The 19,242-nt window shown below is 51.1% G+C and overlaps 1 protein-coding gene across 6 annotated transcripts in view; it reads right to left on the bottom strand.

Annotated features, from left to right (window-relative positions):
• Window positions 1–2,058: 2,058 nt before the first annotated feature.
• Window positions 2,059–19,242, bottom strand: part of POU6F1 (POU class 6 homeobox 1) — a 28,804-nt gene continuing 11,620 nt past the window's right edge. For 5 of the 6 annotated variants that reach the window (XM_070789095.1, XM_019960541.2, XM_070789094.1 and 2 more), the window contains 9 exons: window positions 18,781–18,976; window positions 14,136–14,257; window positions 13,053–13,278; window positions 12,273–12,526; window positions 11,447–11,575; window positions 10,652–10,855; window positions 7,058–7,199; window positions 6,320–6,488; window positions 2,059–5,337 (listed from right to left, as the gene is read on the bottom strand). In XM_070789095.1, coding sequence (XP_070645196.1) covers window positions 4,992–5,337; window positions 6,320–6,488; window positions 7,058–7,199; window positions 10,652–10,855; window positions 11,447–11,575; window positions 12,273–12,526; window positions 13,053–13,278; window positions 14,136–14,257; window positions 18,781–18,976 — 1,788 coding nt within the window. In that variant the 3' untranslated portion in view covers window positions 2,059–4,991. The remainder of the gene's footprint in view (window positions 5,338–6,319; window positions 6,489–7,057; window positions 7,200–10,651; window positions 10,856–11,446; window positions 11,576–12,272; window positions 12,527–13,052; window positions 13,279–14,135; window positions 14,258–18,780; window positions 18,977–19,242) is intronic. The other variant, XM_070789096.1, reaches the window with a different exon arrangement.

Below are 19,242 nucleotides of genomic sequence, written 5' to 3'. Positions count from 1 at the left end.
TTTCCAATGAGTCAACTCTTTGTATGAGGTGGCCAAAGTACTGGAGTTTCAGCTTCCACATCATTCCTTCCAAAGAAATCCCAGGGCTGATCTCCTTCAGAATGGACTGGTTGGATCTCCTTGCAGTCCAAGGGACTCTCAAGAGTCTTCTCCATCACCACAGTTCAAAAGCATCAATTCTTCGGCACTCAGCCTTCTTCACAGTCCAACTCTCACACTGGAAAAACCATAGCCTTGACTAGACAGACCTTTGTTGGCAAAGTAATGTCTCTGCTTTTGAATATGCTATGTAGGTTGGTAATAACTTTCCTTCCAAGGAGTAAGTGTCTTTTAATTTCATGGCTGAAGGCACCATCTGCAGTGATTTTGGAGCCCGCAAAAATAAAGTCTGACACTGTTTCCACTGTTTCCCCATCTATTTCCCATGAAGTGATGGGACCAGATGCCATGATCTTTGTTTTCTGAATGTTGAGCTTTAAGCCAACTTTTTCACTCTCCACTTTCACTTTCATCAAGAGGCTCTTGAGTTCCTCTTCACTTTTCTGCCATAAGGGTGGTGTCATCTGCATATCTGAGGTTATTGATATTTCTCCTGGCAATCTTGATTCCAGCTTGTGTTTCTTCCAGTCCAGCGTTTCTCATGATGTACTCTGCATATAAGTTAAATAAGCAGGGTGACAATATACAGCCTAGTGTGGACAGTCAATATTAGGATCGTGAGATCTAGGCAGAGAGAAGTGCTGGCTTCTGTGTCATTTTGGCCTCATTATTTCAAAGTCCTGTAAAGCGCCTCTGATCCCCAAACCTAACATCAGTATCTTAGACGTCTCTTGCCCCTTTGGTGGGGAAGGGATGGGAGAGCATGATTTAGAACCCGGCAGAGTGCCTGACTCAGGAATTCTGGTTGGGTGGAATCAAAGGTGATGCCTTGTTCTCACCAGTTTAGATTATGTCACCCAGACCTTATCAATACCAAGAAGATGGGGCAGGGGACTGGGGAGAGGGCGAGTTCCATGGAGGTATGGCATGACCCCTACTCTTAGGAGGGAGACCCTTTTTACAGCCATACTTTCCCAGTTCTGAGCTTGAGTGGTGGGCCTGCTCATACTATCTGCTGGCCTGGGAAACAGTACAAAGGAAGATCCTCTTATCTATATCTAAATGTTTATAGAGCATGTGGGTGCATGCTAAGTTGCTTCAGTCAGGTCTGATTCTGTGTGACCCTATGGAATATAGCCTGCTGAGCTCTCTGTCCACAGGATTCTCCAGGCATGAATACTGGAGTGGGTTGCCATGCCCTTCTCCAGGGAAAGCGTAAATCAACCTAACTGTGACTATTCTAGCCTCTCATCACAATAAGCATGCCTGCATAATGGCCCGGAAGGCCAGGTTTGAATTTGGACTTCTAGGGCTCCCTCCAGTTCTGTGCTAGAATGCGCCTCAGTCCTGGCCCCCAGCTTGCCTCCTCTGAACCCTGTCGCAGCTCCACCTCACACTGTAAAGGGCTTTGAGCATATGCAGAGGCATCCAGCCTGCACGGCCAAGCTCTGTCCACCCAGCTTTCTGACAACAGCTGCCCCCTGGCAGGGAATTCTGGGGTCCTAGGTATCAGGGGTGGTCTGGAAAGAGAAAGGTCACACCCGCTTGACCCTGTACCCCACAGGGAGATCATGGCCGGGAAGCAGGAGTCCAGGGCACTGATCCTCCTCCTCTTGCAATGGGATTTTCCAGGCCACAAGCTCTGCCAGCAAAGGCAGCTAGCTCATCCCCTGGTCTCTGACCCTGATTTTCTTACATCACTCTGAGAGGTAAAAGAGAAACAAGCAGACCAGTACAAAAGAAAAAATACTGTTTATTCCACACAACTACACCAAGTGCTTGCCCCCTCCCCCCATTCTCCCCGTCCCACCCCTCACTCCAGCTCTCAGCAGACTTTGTCCACGTCCAGGAACAGCTAGAACCTCGGTGTCAGAGCCTGGCCTGTGAGACAGGAAGGGAATCTAGGCATAGGAAGGTGATTGGATTTCCAAGGACATACAAAAATGCCAGGGCCTCTCATTCCAAATTCAAACAGGTTCTTTAATCCACTTGGCTGAGTTCTCTCCCTGAACCCCACTTGGATAAAATGTCATGATTAGTGCAGGGTCAAAGGCCCCAGCCAATTCATTAAGCCATAAACCATTTTGGTCTTTGAAACAAAAACAAAACCACATGCAAACAGTGAAGCTTCTTCTGCCCTTCCGCCTGCCTTTCCATGGCAAAGGAGCCACTGAGCTCTAGCTGGTAACCAGAAAGGTGCTTTTAAAACAAAATCAGTATCAAGTCCCTTCAGAGTCTGATGCTGCTCTTAACAAGGATATAAACAAAACAAAACCCCACCTCAGGGCCATAGCTGCTTCTGGGGGCCCTACGGTGGGGCAGTAAGAGCAGAGATCAAGTTGGTGAGCTCCGCTGTGTGCGTACTTCAGGGACACCCTGTAGCCCCTGCCTGGGGAATTCAGCTTGCAAACACTCTGACCCCCCTCCCCCTGGGCTTGTTTCTCTGAAAGACCAACCCATCATTCCGGCAGAAGAAAAGCTTTCGTTCTACCCAGCCTTGGGAAGACAGATTTAGATGTGGGAGGAGCTAAGAAAGCATGGCCAGGCCTAATTTAGAGCAGCTTTTTCCTGCCGTGACTCAGGACAGATGGTGTCCTCCGGCATATCCACTGCCATGGACACGCCCTGGATCGCATGCTACTCCTGTGTGCACCAGCCAGGACCCACTTGTCTCTCGCAAGAAAGAAAGCATATCTGAATGCAAAGGCCTGAGGGTAAAAACCTGTATCTCTCTAATTAATTGAACTGTAAGTCACTGAATCCTTCACAAACTCTGGTACTTGATTCTCCCTGAAAACTTGTTTACGACACCCCTCTCAAGTGCGCCTGTCACCTCATTGGGTCGGGTGGATAACCTTGAACTTGAGTGTGCAGCCTTACCCTTGGAGACGTATTCTCTGCTGGGAGGCTGCGGCAAGCGAGGTGCGCACCTGCTTCCTCATTCCCCACCACACTTGAGCAAGTCTGGTTGGTCAGAATCCAGTGGTGTGGGGGGTGTGTGTGCGCGTACGTGGCAATTTGACACACAAGTGCCCTCTCACTGGCAGGGCCACCAAGACGACGGCCACAGTGGCCCTGAAAGACCTGGGACGCACCAGCTTCGTGGGAAAGGAAACCCAGTCTTCCAGAGGAAGCAAGGCTGGGCTCTGCACCAGTGTCCCATGGAGGTGGCGACATGCCCTCACCTGGCAGTCACTTCTTCAGGGTTTATTGCGTGAGGGCAGCTGCTAGAGACCAGGTTCTGTAAGGACAGGAGTTGTGAAAGGCGGGGGCGGCTGACCCCTGTGACTTGTGCGTGACCTTTAAGTCTAGTCTACATAGCAGGTCTGGGCTCCTCTAGCAAACCTCCCAGTGCCCTCCTGACCTCCCGGAGTCACATACTGAGTTCCAGGGGACGCCCAGCTGCAGGAAGAATGGGAAACTCACTGAACATCTTGCAGGAGATGCTAAGCTCCAGTGTACCACAGATACCCTCTCTAAAGGCAAAACCCAGTCTGCTCTAGGGGTATTCTTAACTCAGAAGCACTCTGGGGGGCTTGTTCACACAAACACATGGTCTAAGACTCTGGACAAAATTAGATTTCTCCTCTGGTATCCAAGACTGCAAGTTACAAAGAAAATTAGTTAAGTCACCTTCCACAGAGGACCTTCCCAGGCTGCTGTCCACTCTTTCTGGATGTGGGCTTTTCCCAGGACCTTCCCGTCTGGTGTCATTTCATTTGCTGCTTATGAGAAGACCCCAGGACTGGGTGGGAGGTGAGTGTGAGGGCAAGAGAGACTCAGCATTCCTATCCTCATTTCCCCTCCCCCGCCCCTGCCCCTGAGTGCCTGCTTATCTGGGCAAGGGGGTTTTCCAGGCTGCAAGTTCTCTTAACCACATCATTCTGATGCGGAGATGGTCACAGACAGAGATCAGATTAAAATCTGGGAGAGATGCCTTATTTATCAAGTTCCCAACCTGCTGGCTTAGCTGGTTGCAATGTCTGCAACGCAGGAGACCTGGGTTTGACCCCTGGGTCAAAGATTCCCTGAAGAAGGGAAAGGCTACCCACTCCAGTATTCTGGCCTGGAGAATCCCACGGACTATACAGTCCATGGGTCGCAAAGAGTCGGACACAACTGAGTGACTTTCACTTCACAACATGCTATAGACTCAGGTCAACTCCAGGACAGCTAGAGTTCACTGCTGATTTCTTCCGACATGATGTATAAAAGAAAAAATTCTGCTTTAGTGCAATTTCCCCTACATAGGAGCCAAGGAGAGATGGGAGCGATCATGTGTTCTGGCCCCAGGTCTATGGAAACCCCCTGACCTTGAGGTCGAGGCATACATGGAATCTGACTTTCTGAGCTGCACATCACACTTTTCAGAACAAGATCTCTTGGATTTTGTTGGGGGACAGTGTGCCTGCAGGCAGAGGGTAGGTGGGTGAGGCTGTGGTCCCACTGCACGAGCCGCTGTACCTGCCACGGTCACACAGAGGAACAGAGAAGAGACAGTGGAGAGAGTGCCATCAAAAACAAGAGCTAATGGCCAGTGGTCCTAAAGACAGCCCCGTCCCAAAGATGGGGAGCCTCTGGTTCCCAACCAGAATTCACCCTTTAAAACACACATCAGCAAAGTGCTTCTTTAAGTGACACAACAAATCCCCTCCTGCAGCATGACCAGCCTCAAACCTGGAGGTCTCAGGTGGGCCCCACTGCCCTCCCTGGGATGCGGACGACACGGGGAAGAGGAGGGAGGCAGCTGACACACAGGTGCATGGTGGAGTCTCACAACCCAGGACAATCACAGCCACAGGCAGCAGAATGACGGATGCCGCAGGGTGGCAGCCGGAGCCAGATGCCAAGGGAGGTACAAAGTGCTGGAACACAGGGCTGGGGGCTGAGCCCTAAGGGATCTGAAAGACGTTCAGCTTGCTGGTGTTCTTGAGTGTCTGGCGCCGGTTGCAGAACCAGACCCGCACAACTTCCCGGTCATAGTTGAGCTCCTTTGCAATCTCGGTGATCTCCTGGCCTGTGGGCAGCGGGTTCTTCTCGAAGTAGGCATTGAGAGCCTCTATGGCCTGGGGGGTAAAGGAGGTGCGGCGCTTACGTTTCTTGGAGGGCTCACCTCCCACAAACTCCATCAGGTTCTGCTGGCCTTCCTGGTTCCGGAGTTCAGCTTCATGCAGCCACTTCTCCAGCACCGGCTTCAGCTTCTGGGCACTCTTGGGCGTGATGTCCAGCTTCTCAAACCTGTGGGTGACCCAGGCCCAGGAAGGGACAGTGACAGTGTCTTACTCCCAACCCCAGGGGTGAGTGCTGGCTTCAGGGGGCTGCTCCTCCTGGGGCTGGCAGACCTGTGCTCCCCTCACAACTCCTACTAATATCCCCTGGCTCGGCCCAGCCCAGACTCCTCAGATTGTCCTGTCTCCCAGGTCATAACAGGGAGACCATTCCCATGGCCTGTTTACAGTACAATGATAACAGGGCAGCTGCTTTATGAACACCATTCCAAAACGTTCACACCCAAATGGGTGAGGTCCTTTGAGGAATCATGTTGAGAGGCCTCCAAAGATGGCAAATAGATGTCCTAAGTGCTGTCTTCCTCCAACTGCAACATCACTAAGTCAGAATACTCTTTCTGGCTGAGCCCAGATGAGACTACAGAATTCCCAACATGACATTGTATCTTAATAGTCACTCTAATCTAATATAGAGAGTTGGCAAACAGATGAAACCTTTTGGCCATACCTAGCCATGTGCTTTTTAGAAAAAGCACATGGCTTAGGGATGTGCTTTTTATTTTATCTTTCACCATTAAAAAAAATTGAAGTATAGTTGATTTACACTTTACAATCAACTATAATACAGGCACCGGAACCAGTCTGTACACTGCATACAGAAAAGTCAGTTACATCATTTCAGAGTCATGTCTCACAAGATGGGGGGGTGGAAGCATGATAGAGGTGATGGTCGGTTATAGTTCAGAACCAAGCCAGAACCGAAGTTCCCACTCTTGTGATTAATTTCATAAGCTGTACTCCTGTCCCTCTAGGATTCCTAACTGGATCAGGATCTTGGATTCCTCCTAAATAGATAATATAAATGCTCAGGATTGGAGGATAAACTTCAGAGGGCCCCAGAAAGACTTTGACTACTCCAGGTGTTCATGTCTAAGCGCCAGATACCTGAGCTCCTGTGAGTGTCCTGCTCTTGTCCAGGCAGTCTTACTCACCGGCAAATGGCTGACTGGCTGTAAGCTGGGCCTTCCGTTGCAGTCAGAGCCTGACCCACCTGGGTCTGTGTGAGGCCCAGGGATAGCCGCCGGATCTTAAAGTTCTTGGCAAACTCCCGGATCTCTTCTAAGTTGATCCCGTCCTCATCCAGACTTGGGGTATGTGGCTCTAGGCCAGAGGAAGGGGGCAGGGGTGAGTGTGTAAGACAGACAATCATCACTGCTTACCCCGCCCATTGGCCTAGCCCTGGTGAGTAGTGAGGGATCAGGACATTTGACAAAAAGCCTGTGTACCCTTAAGACCTTCATCATTCCTGTCTCCAAGACAAACAAGATGGGAGCAATGGGCCAGGACCAAGGTGCCTGTAGATAGAGGTCTATTTTAAGTTCTTCCAGCTCTAACTGTTGACCCTCCCTGATTCTCCCCAGGCTGGCCCCACGCACACCTGTTAGCTACCCACATTCTTCAAATACTGGTGAGAGACCATAGGAGAGACAGCCAATGATTTGGCTTCTCAGAGAAGCAGCCAGACAGCCGGCTAAGCAGCCTCCACCACGGTCATGCACAGAATCTAGCTCCATAGAATGAGAATAAGAAAGTCAGTTCCTGGCAATGGGCCTGTGCTCTTCCCTTTTGGACTCTGGAAAGTTTACTAAGGGGAGAATCATCTAATGTGGTCAGGGTGTCCGAATAAATGCCTCACCCCTTCACCATACCCTTCCCTTGGAGCCACTTACTGGACACCAGCTGGCTGACCGTAGGGGTCTCTGAGCAGGTGATCGGGATAGGAGCAGAGGCAGCAGGCTTGGCCGCTGGGGCTGGGCTGGCGATGACCACGGCCGGCTGGGGCATGGCTGGTGTGGGCTGGATGGGCTGCACCTGTGAGAAGAAGAGCCACCAAACCCCCACTGCCCGCCTGCTTGGCTCAGCAGGGTGGGCAGTCCAGAGGTAAGGCAAAAGCGGGCATGGAATCCTTCCTCACCCAGCACACTTTTACCTGTGCCCCATCAAACGGCAAGACTAGAAGCTATGCATCAGCATCCACCCAGGCAAGGAGATCCAACCAGTCCATCCTAAAGGAGACCAGTCCTGGGTGTTCATTGGAAGGACTGATGCTGAGGCTGAAACTCCAATACTTTGGCCACCTCACATGAAGAGTTGACTCATTAGAAAAGACCCTGATGCTGGGAGGGATTGGGGGCAGGAGGAGAAAGGGACGACAGAGGATGAGATGGCTGAATGGCGTCACCGACTCGATACAAATGAGTTTGGGTGAACTCCGGGAGTTGGTGATGGACAGGGAGGCCTGGCGTGCTGCGATTCATGGGGTCGCAAAGAGTTGGACACGACTGAGCGACTGAACTGAACTGAACTGAATGATGATGACCTCCAAAATAAGCATAGGATGTGCCCCACCGAGCCGAGGCCTTGCAGGTGTCTATGACCCGGGCAGGTCAGAGGCTCAGAAAGGTTCAGCGTACTTGGTCAAAGCTCCAAGTATCCGCCCTTGAGATAACTGCTTTCAAGTCTCTGCCCTCAAAGGAGAAACCTAAACCTGATTCTAGAGCCACCACACCCCAAATGTCCATTAATGCATGCGAGCATGTGTGCTAAGTCGCTTCAGTCGTTTCCAAATCTGTGCAACCATATAGACTGTAGCCCATCAGGCTCCTCTATCCATGGGACACTCCAGGCAAGAATACTGGAGTGGCTTGCCATGCCCTCCTCCAGGGGATCTACCTCACCCCGGGACTGAACCAGCGTCTCCTGCGTCACCTGCATTGCAGGCGGATTCTTTACCTCTGAGCCACCGGGAAAACCCCATACCCATTAATAGGTAACTGGCAAATGACTTTTGGGACCTCGCTACAGTAAGACACTGTGCAGCCATGAAAAAGAATATCTCTTAATAACTGCCATGGAAAGACCTCTGAGTCACAGTGCTAAGTGAAAGAAAAAAAAAAGTAAGGTGAAAAACAATTTTTATGGAATAATTCCTTTAAAAAAATACAAATTTCCAAGAAAAAAATTCTGGAGTCATATAAAGTGAAGTGTCAACAGAAGTCATCTCTGGAAGTGGAGTTAGAAAGGATTTTTACTTTTTGACATCATACATAATGTTGGAATTTTAATAAACAACTTATATTTACAATCAGGATAAACTATAAATATATGAAGTCAGTATTTGAAGTATGATTTTTTTTTTTTAAGCTTCATGAAAGTGCAGATTTCTCTAGGATGGGCCTTGTTCCCTGCATTCTGCCTCCTGGTAGCTTAAAAATTCATTCCCTAGTCATCCCCAGGGCCTTGTTTGGAGCTCCTTGTCTCTGGCTAGAATTCTTTAAGCTGTCTCCTAATAGCTGAGGGCTGAAGAATTGATGCCTTCAAATTGTGGTGCTGGAGAAGACTCTTGAGAGTCCCCCGGACAGCAAGGAGATCAAACCAGTCAATCTTAAAGGAAATTGACCCTGAATATTCACTGGAAGGACTGATGCTGGAGCTGAAGCCCTGATATTTTGGCTCCCTAATGGGAAGAGTCGACTCATTGGAAAAGACTCTGATGCTGGGAAAGATTGAGGGCAGAAGGAGAAGGGGGCGACAGAGGATGAGATGGTTGGATGACATCACCGACTCAATGGACATGAGTTTGAGCAAACTCTGGGAGATGGTGAAGGACAGGGAAGCCTGGCGTGCTGCTGTCCATGGGGTCGCAAAGAGTTGGACCCGACTGAGCGACTGAACAACAACAAATAGGACTCAAGTCACAGCACAGTCCAATTCTTGGCTCCACCTGGATAATAAAGGGAATTTTAAAAATACACATCTAACTAGCCACTTCCCTGCTAAAAACCTTTCGGTGACTCCCCATTACCTAGTATAACAATAAGAGTACCATTTTTTACACACTTTACACACATTTCACTTTGTGTGCCAACCTTCTGTGTAATGTATCTTTAACATTCATAACTTAAGTTGGTATCTTATCATTCTCATTCTATAGATGCTACTGCTGCTGCTAAGTCGCTTCAGTCGTGTCTGACTCTGTGCGACCCCATAGACAGCAGCCCACCAGGCTCCCCCGTCCCTAGGATTCTCCAGGCAAGAACACTGGAGTGGGTTGCCATTTCCTTCTCCAATGCATGAAAGGAAAAGTGAAAGTGAAGTTGCTCAGTCGTGTCCGACTCTTAGCAACCCCATGGACTGCAGCCTACCAGGCTCCTCTGTCCATGGGATTTTCCAGGTGAGAGTACTGGAGTGGGTTGCCATTGCCTTCTCCTTCTATAGATGAGGCTGAGGTTATTCAATGAAGCTGGGAAGCAGCATATCACATTTGAGAACCACAAGCCTCAACATCACCTAGGAACTTGTTAGAGATGTGAATCCTTCAGCCCCACTCCAGACCTACTGTATGAGACTCAAGGTGAGGCCTGGAAATCTGCATCCTAGCATGCCCTCCAGGTGGTTCTTCGGCACACTCAAGTTTGAGAACCCCTGCTCTGGCACACTGTACTTCCTGCAGTTCTGTGGAAGTAGAAGAATCTCCCATCCAACCCATCCCTTTAGATTAGTTCAACGTCGCACTCTGTGAAGCCTTGTCAAACTCCTCAGTCAGCAGAGTGGGTTCCTAAAGCACCTTATCCTGCCCCTACCCAAGCCTTTGCCACACTGACTTTAATAGTCTCTGATGCCGGGCTACCTAAGGCAAGGAAGGGCATCTTATTCATCTCCATATCTTCAGCACTCAAAACAGCTCCTAGAATGAACATGTGAGTGAATAATCGATGCCACAGTGCAGAGTGGAGGAGGGGTGGAGGGATGAAGGAGTGAAGAGGAAGAGGGTGCAGAAGGAACCTCCCAGGGCCTTTCCAGCAATTTGTTCACCCTGGATTTGATTGAGCCCCAATTAACATTTTTTTTTTTTTGGCTTCACCCTGCAGCATGTGGGATCTTAGTTCTCCTACCAAGGATTGAACCTGCATGCCCTGCATTGGAAGTACAGAGTCTTAAGCACTGAACCACCAGGGAAGTCCCAAGGCCCAGTTTACTTTGATCACCCTTCCCTGGCCTTCTCAGAGTGGCACTGGCCTCTGAGGGCACATATACACACGTTTGGTGTGTGGGGGTAAGGAGCGGGGTGGTGGTGGTGTTTTTCTGGGCAGAGCACGTGTGAACCAAAGGGACCTTCCACCTTCAGCCTCCCTCCACTTTTGGGAGGTGTCCTGCTTTCCCAGGGGCTTTGGAAAATAATGTTGTCCTGCCCAGCCTCTGGAGGGAGGCTGCTCATGCCTGACAGCACTGCCTGCCACCCTCCCCCAACCCAACCCTTGTACCTCACTCTTAGCAGGGGACTCAGGAGTGCTTGGCTTCCGGACAGCCACAGGAGGAGGCAGGGGGCTGCTGGCCAGGGTCGCGATCACCTGGCCCTGGGCGTTCAACAACAGCTGGGGGGTCACAGCCTGGACCTGCAGGCTTTGGGCCGGTGCTGGGGCCGCCACGCTAGCCGAGTTCACTACCCAAGGAAGTGTTCCAATAACCTGGGAGGAAACACAGGGACCCCAAGTGTGAGGGTAGCATCCAGCTCCACCCCCAACCCAAACCCCTACACTGGCAGGAAGGGACTTAGACAAGTCACCTAACCCTTCTGGGCCTCCATGTCCTCTCAGTAAAGTGAAGGATTCACGCTCTGGGGGTTGCTTCTCTATTCTCTCTCCAGAGCCGTAAGGGAGCAGGAGGGGCCTACATGTGAAGCCCTGCTCTGCCACACTTTAACTAGCTTAATTTCTCCAAACCTCAGCCTTCTCTCCTGTAAAATGGGAACAAAAATCTCCACCCAACGGGTTGTACTCAGAATGAAGTGGCACAATGTATGAGAAAGCACCTACCACAGAACATGGCCACAAAGCGAGGGCTCCCTAAATGAAAACTCCCAACAAGAGTGAGCACCGCCAGGGTTGGGGTGGGGGCGATGCCCCTGCCTGGCCTCAGTGTCAGCAGAGAGCTGTCACACAAGCAGTAATGAATAGCAGCTTCTCACCCTGGTTGAGTTTCTATGACCCAGTCCTGCCCCTCCCCAACAGCCAGCATCTCCACAGTCCCCACCCCTCCGCCTGGCTTTGACCACTTGCCTGACCCTGAGCGTTGGTGAGAATCTGACTGCTGATCCCTGGCATGCTGGGAATGGCGTTGGCAATGACCGGAGTTGTGGTGAGGGAGCCCAGGATCTGGGTCTGTCCCCCGAGGGAGGCAGCACTGATCTGTGGGTGGAGGAAGAGCCTTGCTCAGAGGCAACGGGACAAGAAAGAGCCCAAGGCAGAGGGAAGAGGGCTGAGGATATTGGGACAGGGGTGGGGGTAACCGATGCTGGGCAGATGTGAGTGTGGGCTGCAAGCCCAAGTCCACCAACTGAATGGTATCCAGGGCCGGGGCTGCAGAAGGTGAGCAGGGAAGGGCGGGGCCACAGTCATGGAGGAGTACCTCTGGCTAATCTTTCAGGCCAACCCTGGGACAGTAGAAGGGCCAGGCTGGAGAGGCTGATGTGACTCTAGCCACATCTAACTAGAGGCCATCTACTCATGCCTAACAGCTCCACTACCAAGCCAGGAGCCACACTGGATAGACACTGGCATGGGGCCGTGAGCCTCTAGCGCCACTTTGGTGACAGCTCACAAGTTTGCAATCCCCAGACATCATCCCACCCTCCAAGGCTGGTCCATGGTCCAGGTTCTGGAAGGTTGGGCCAGCCCTCTTGGCAGAGGTTGTCTGCTCTTGGCTGGGATGCATGGGCTGGCAGCTGCCTCGGAAGGAGCCCATCTCTGCCGAAGTGTTGGAAAAGAGCCGCATTCAGGGGGCTGGTCCTCCACCTCCATACTGCCCCGTGGGAAGGGTCAGGTTCACCCTTGGCCAGAGATCCAGTCCATCCCCGGTGAGGCTTGGGTGAGGGCAGCAGCTTACGATTCCCGGGCTGAATGCGAAGCCTGCAGGCTGAACGGTGATCTGTGTGGGGGTGTCCACAGACTTGGGGGTGGGGGCAGTGGCGGTGGCAGCAGTGGGCTGCGGTAGAATGGCCGGTGTGGTCTGCAGCAGTGGCTGGGGCTGGAACAGCGTCTGGGGCTGGGCCGGTGGTCGGGGCTGGGCAGGCGAGGAGGGCTGGGCTGGTGGGGCGGCTTGTACAGGCGCCGGGAGAGCGGTGTTCAGCACGGCAGCTGCTATGGAGCAAGGCAGAGACAGAGGCGCTCAAATGCCTAGCCGCGGGCCAGAGCAGCTCCAATCCCAAGGGATCTGGTACAAGAATGAGACGGGGGTCGGGGCATTGGGGTGGGGGCACAGGCTGCTGTGATTCCCTTGATCCTTGCAGGGGTGGCACATGCCAACATCTCTCATCCCCCCTCCCTAGGGCCTGGAGATGTGTAGGTTCAGAACCAGAAGTGGAATCTTCTTGCAGTCCTTCTCAGGAGGCTGGTCACAGGGTGAGGTCTGGCGTAGGGGGGAGGGCAGTCCCAGACAGTTGGCTGAAGGAAGACAGGCCTGCTGGGCCAGCGTGGTGTCTTGGCCTAGAGTCCTGATGTGGTGCAGCAGCTCTGTGGCTGGGGGCCTGGGGCACCAGATCCAGACTCCAGGGCTCTTGCCCTGGGAGGGCCGCGGGTTCGGAGTCCAACATGGCAAACACATGAGCAGGGAAGGTAGTGGAAGGTGGCGGGGGCCTGGTGCAGTCCTGGGGAGAGTTGCCGTTACCTTGGAGACCGGCTAAAGGTGGCTTGAAAATTCCCCCCGTGGGAGAAGCAGCGGTCAGTCCTGGGAGGGCAGCCACGGTTGCAGTAGGAATTGTCCACACGGCCAGCCCCTGTTGACCAGCCACTTGACCTGCAATACTGATGGGGATAAGAAGAGGTTGAGTAACTGCCCCTGCTGGAACCATAACTCCTGTCAGAACTGTGGCTAAGTTTTCCTGAGTCAAGACCTGCAAAAGCAAACAAGATTTCAAAAAAGAAAAGAAAAAATAAAAAATCAACATCAACAGCGCAAACGCTGGGTCTTTTAGACCCAGCTGACCACACACAAAGAATTCTGAGGGGAGGGGGGAAAAGGCTGCATGAGGGCGGGAAGGGACGAGCCCTAGCTGGAGGCCCATCCCTGAGGAGGGACCTGGACTGGACTATCCCATCCCTGGAGAAACAGCCCAGCCCTGCCCAAGGATCAGAAAGGGTCACAGGTCTCTCCCACCGTGGTTGGCCGCCTCCCAAGCCTTCCCTGGGTCTTTGCCCATGGGACTGATGCTTTGTGACCAGGAAGCAGGGGCAGGGGCTGGTGGAACTGAGTCATCAAGACCCACAAAGGCCTCTGGGAAGCTATGATAGAGGACACTCCTGACGGACACCTTGGATATCTGTGTGTGCAGTGAAAGATGTCACAGGGTGCTCAGTCTGCCTAGAGGCCCCTGGAGCAGCTTCTCGCTGTGCTGGGGCTGCCCTCTGCTCTAAATGAGGAGCCATTAACTCTTCCTAACCCCCTAGAGGGGCTGACAAGGGTATTCACTCATTCAATCATTAGATGACTTGAAGAGTTACTGTAATCTTATAATCCTTGCTGGACCTGAGGGGATTACCTGACAAATGTAGACTTACTTTTCCCAGGGTGCCTGATCTGGGATAGGGGAAAGGCCAGGGGTCCCTAGTAGGAGATTCCCTCCCTCAAGCCACAGCCCCTTCCCTGTCCTGCCTCATGAAGTTCCCAGATGCCATGGCCAGCCCATGTTGGCTATCCCATGCCTTGCTCTTGCCCACTGCCCTCTGTCTAGCTCCCTGGGGTGGCCCTTACCTGGGGGGCAGCTTGTACAGCCAGTGGCGTCAGGGTCTGTGATGCCTGAGGCTGGCATGGAGCTTGGCTGAAGGTGGCAACGGCAGGGGCAGGGCTCGAAGGCATCCCCGGAAGTGACTTCACTTCATGCAGCATTGGGAGAGAGAGGGACAAGGAGTGAACCTGGCGGAGTGGGACGACTCTGTGCCGCACTGCACTTCTGCACAACCCGAGGCCGATCTCTGGTCTTCCCTGGCCCAAAGAGGGAGTTCCCCCAAAGTTACTGGTAGTGAGCATGGGAGGCTGCAAAGCCCTATGCCAGACCTGGAAGGTACACCACCCTCGTCACACATGCAGATGAAGAAAATGCAGACCCAGGCACAGGTGGGTATCAGCCTGTCATCTCCTGGCTTGGTAGGATGCTAGGACCTATCACATAACCAGCAGTAGAAATGAACATGGGTCAGGGAGAGAAGGTGCCAGAATCAATGGGATTGATTGGCTCATCCAGCAACTGGATCAATGGTCACTCTACCCCCAGGCTACTTTGGAGATGCAGTGTTGGCTCAGGGAAGGGGCAGGATTTCTGCAGGGTGAAGCCTAGGAAGTGACATGTCAGGGCCACACTCAGGATCCCGGGGCTCTCCAAGATAACTTTTCTCTGCTGCTCCTTGAGGTCTGAAGTCTGATGAGCAGCTTTTAGGAGGTTCTAAAGGAGCTTCCCTGCAGAAGGTAATGGCACTCCATTCCACTACTCTTGCCTGGAAAACCCCACGGACGGAGGAGTCGTGGGCTGCAGTCCATGGGGGTCACTAAGAGTCGGACACAACTGAGTGACTTCACTTTCACTTTTCACTTTCATGCATTGGAGAAGGCAATGGCAACCCACTCCAGTGTTCTTGCCTGGCGAATCCCAGGGACAAGGGAGCCTGGTGGGCTGCCATCTATGGGGTCGCACAGAGTTGGACACGACTGAAGTGACTTAGCAGCGGCAGCAGCAGCAAAGGAGCTTCCCATGAATTGTAGCTTTTCAACCAAGTGAGAGTTAGTTAGGTAGGGACCCCTAGCAGAAAAATTCTTCAAAGTCACATAACAATATGGAGAAGGGTTATTTAATATATAGTGAGACATTACAGGGAGTCTAGGTGTTGGGTGTTAGACCAGATGAGTGGCTTCTTAATGCTGGCTGGGCATAGGTTTCCAGACCCTATTCTAGGCCAACTGAGTCAGAATGTCCAGGAGTGGAGGCCGGCAACCTCACCTCTCTCTTTCTTTTAAGCTCCCTTGTGATACACACGGACAAAATGGGAACCACTGAACTACAGAACCTTCCAAGCCTGCATTTCCAGCTCTTGTTTTAATCTGGAAAGGCACCAACCTAAGCCAGGACTATTCACAGTATACAATTTAAAAATCCAGATTGCTTCAAGGATGAAAGAGACAAGCAACCACAAAAACCATATAAAATACCAAAGAAAACCAAATGGCAGATTTATGTCCACTGTGAAGGGGAAATATATTTCTAACTGTTGAAAAAAATCAGAGAAGATAAGGATAATCTGAACCTCTGAGAATTCAAAAAATATTTCACTTGACAAAGTGTCATTGCAATGCAGAGGATGCGGGCTCAATCCCTGGTTGGGAAACTAAGATTCCAAGTGTTGTGGAGAAACTAAGCCCAGGCACTGCAATTACTGAACCCGTGTGCCATAACTAGAGAGTCCATGCACCACAGTGAAGGAAAATGAAGATCCAACATCCTGCAACTGAGACCCAACACAACCAAATAAATAAATAAAAACAAGCAACAATACCAGCTACTGTTTATTTTTTTTTAAGTGTGATGAAACCTATAAAGGAAACTGAGGAAATGGACATGTAACAAGCATGAGTGAAGAAAGCTTACCACCTGAAGAAGTAAGTCATTTCATTAGGATACGTTTCCAGAGTGGGACTATGGGGCCTAGGATTCACCTACATTTAGGTTTTTGTCTTTTGCTTCCTGCTAGACTGCTTTTCAGGAAGACTGAACCAATCTGCAGAACCATCAGCAATGTCCCTGTTTCTCCACAGCACCACCCAGTTTCGACTTCATCACGATTTCTTTTTCTGGCTTCAGAGGCATAGATGGTACCTCTTTGCCGACTACTTTTCCTCTCATTGATAGCAAGGTTTTGTGTGTTTTTCCATGTAATGATTTCCTACTGTGTAAACAATTCATTTCTCTTCAGAAGGAATTTTAGTGGACTACACCTCAAAGAAAAATAGAATTAAAGGGCCATTCAAAACAGCTGTTTATGACAATGAAAAAACCAGGGAGTTTGATAATAGCCAAAGCCAAAATCAGTGAGTGAATCTGTTAATAAAGGACACAGAATATGAAATAATATGGTGGTAGTTGTCATACTACCTAGCCTGTCCTCGGGGGCCACACGTATAAAAATATGTATGTGTAACAAGGTCTGGGGAATGGAGTAGCACAAATCACTAGGTTCTTTTTTCATCTGGAAAAAGTTTCCTATTACTTAGTTTTAAGAGGAAACCCTTCTCAATATTTCATATGCAGAAACGTTCTATCAAAGCTACAATTTAAGCTGGCAACTTCTTAGGAATTACTACCAACATACCTCCCCTGCCTGCTTGACCATGACTAAAATTCCTTTACAAAGAAGACTTTAATGAAGGCTTAATTAGATAAACTTCTGGAAGAAGATGCACACTACCATGAACACTCATGCTAAGATGTAAATTACTGGTTTTGGATCCATTTCTGAGAGTACGTTTTGGGTAAGGAATAGAATTAAGGCACTAGAGGAAATGAGATATGGAAGATGGATAAAAGGGTAAAAAAGAAAGGGAAGCGCTGTGGGGGGCTTCCCTGGTGATTCAGTGGTAAAGAATCTACCTGCAGTGCAGGAGACACAGGAGACCCCATGTTCAATCCATGGGTCGGGAAGATCCCCTGGGGCATGGCAACCCACTCCAGTATGCTTGCCTGGAGAATCCCATGGACAGAGGAGCCTGGTAGGCTACAGTCCATAGGGTCACAAAGAGTTGGACATGACTAAAGCAACTTCACACACACACACACACACACACACACACACACACACACACACAAGAACTGTGGACAAACCTGGAAAACCTCCCAGATTTCCTGAAAAGGGGCTCCATCCTCACAATGGAAAGGAATGGAAAGAGTGGCAGAGATGGAGAATCCTTGTTTTTCCTGCCTGGTCACCAGGACACTGGCCCAGGACACTTCCTCAACAAGGAAGCAGAACATCGCCAGGCTGGGGAAAATGGTCATGTGTCTTGTCATTCCTTTACTCAAAAGGAGAAAACATAAAATACCAGGGTTCCAAAATGGATCTATATACCGATCTGCAAGTACAGCAAGGGAGGTGAGATCTTGAAGTGTTTTCATCTGTTTTCTGTTCTCTTTGCTCTCTTCATGGCTCTTCCTCTTGGCCCACCCCACCTCCCCCAACCAGATCACCAATCTAGGGAAGCGGTGAAGTTCAGCAGAAGGCAAGGAGAGATGAACCATGGCTTTCTGGGGGAACTGGCAAAGGAGGTCCCAGGCTTTCTGCAAAAAGAGATGTCTACTCTGCAAGGTCAATGAAAGGGTACCCTGTGCCCAGAAAGCAGTGCCTACAACCAGTGCCAGCTTTTAGAACAGCCTGGTCGTCTCACAGCTGTACTGCAGGATCATTAGGGCAGACAGTGTGAGTCAATCAGCCACATCCATTCCGCATGCAGGAGAATCAAACTCATGCCCTAAAGTCTCCTTTGGAGAAAAACAGCCCAGATAAGCCCACCAGGCTAGACGCGTGTCAGTCTAGCCAGGAGTGAGAAGTTGTGATTCTACAAGGCCCTCCCTAACACATTCTTAGCCCAATGTGGGTAAGATGCTGTTCCATCCCCAGCTCCTGCACCTCCCAGCTCTACCATAAAAGGTACTGATTTGCAAGGGCTGGTAGTACCCTAAAGGTTAAGTCCTCTCTGCCTTGAGCCTGAGGGTCTGGTTTAGACCTGGGAGCCCTCTCTGAGGTTAATTCAGTCCCCTTGGTGTGCGTGTGCAGTTACGGCAAATTCTGAAAAAATACAAAGAGATCAAAAAACCCAACCGCCACTTTTGAAGAGCTTAGAGCAAAAGCAGAGGACTGTGCATGCCCCCTGCACACACCACCTAAGCGATGGGCAAAATACCTAAGCCACCCCTTCAGCCTGACCCCTGGACACATCCCTACCTTCACCCCATATAAGGAACAAGCTGGTCCTCCCTCAGGGAGCGAGCAAGCAAGGGAACATGTTGCTTGTTCTCGCTTCCCTCTGCTGCAGCAGGGGCCCCAGGAAAGCCTTGTCTGAAAATAAAGAAAGTGCAATCCCCTCAGCTGAGCCCCACCACTCTCCTCCCACCTTACCCTGACCCATCCCAGTTTAGGTCTGTAAATAACTGAAAATGGTCCCTCATTCCAGGGATTGAGGAGTGGTCTAGGAGCTGAACAGCAGCGCAGGCTGTGACCAGAGGCCTGCCCAGTGGACAGGAAGACAACACACCCCTAAAGCCACCTAGCCCCCTGGGATTCATGCTAGATCCCCAGGGGGAACACGGGAAGGGACTCAGGTGGAGCAATGGCCCCTGGGAGCAGTGGCCTCATACCAGTTGCCTCCACGGAGGAGTCTGGGTTGTCTGGGCCAGCTTCACCAGCAGCTTCACCAGCTTCAGCAGGGCCTCCACTCTGGGAGCCCTCGGTGGCCACAGCCTCCAGCGCTTTGCCCTCCTCCTCAGCAGGGATCTGGGCATCCACTCCAACCTCCAAAACTCGGATGGTCTCATGGCCTGACATCACGATGACCTGTGAACAGAGGAGAGGAGAAGAGGCTGATAGAGCCTCTGGGGAGCTAGAGCTCTAGGTGTGACTGAGGCAGAGAGGACAGAGTATCTCAGATTGTAGACCTCCTGTCCCGAGGACTGTGTACTCTGTGAGAACCCCCAGAGCCTGGAACTCCCTGATTCCAGGGAAGGAAGTGCTAGGAGAGAGCAGGCCCTGGTGACAGGGGGAAGGGTCTAACACAAGCTAGAAAAAGTCCCACTGAGTGAAACCACTTGAAGACATTTCTT

Source organism: Bos indicus, chromosome 5 (assembly GCF_029378745.1).
Source record: "Bos indicus isolate NIAB-ARS_2022 breed Sahiwal x Tharparkar chromosome 5, NIAB-ARS_B.indTharparkar_mat_pri_1.0, whole genome shotgun sequence".
Lineage (NCBI taxonomy): Eukaryota > Metazoa > Chordata > Mammalia > Artiodactyla > Bovidae > Bos > Bos indicus.
This window is presented reverse-complemented; position numbering and strand designations above follow the sequence as displayed.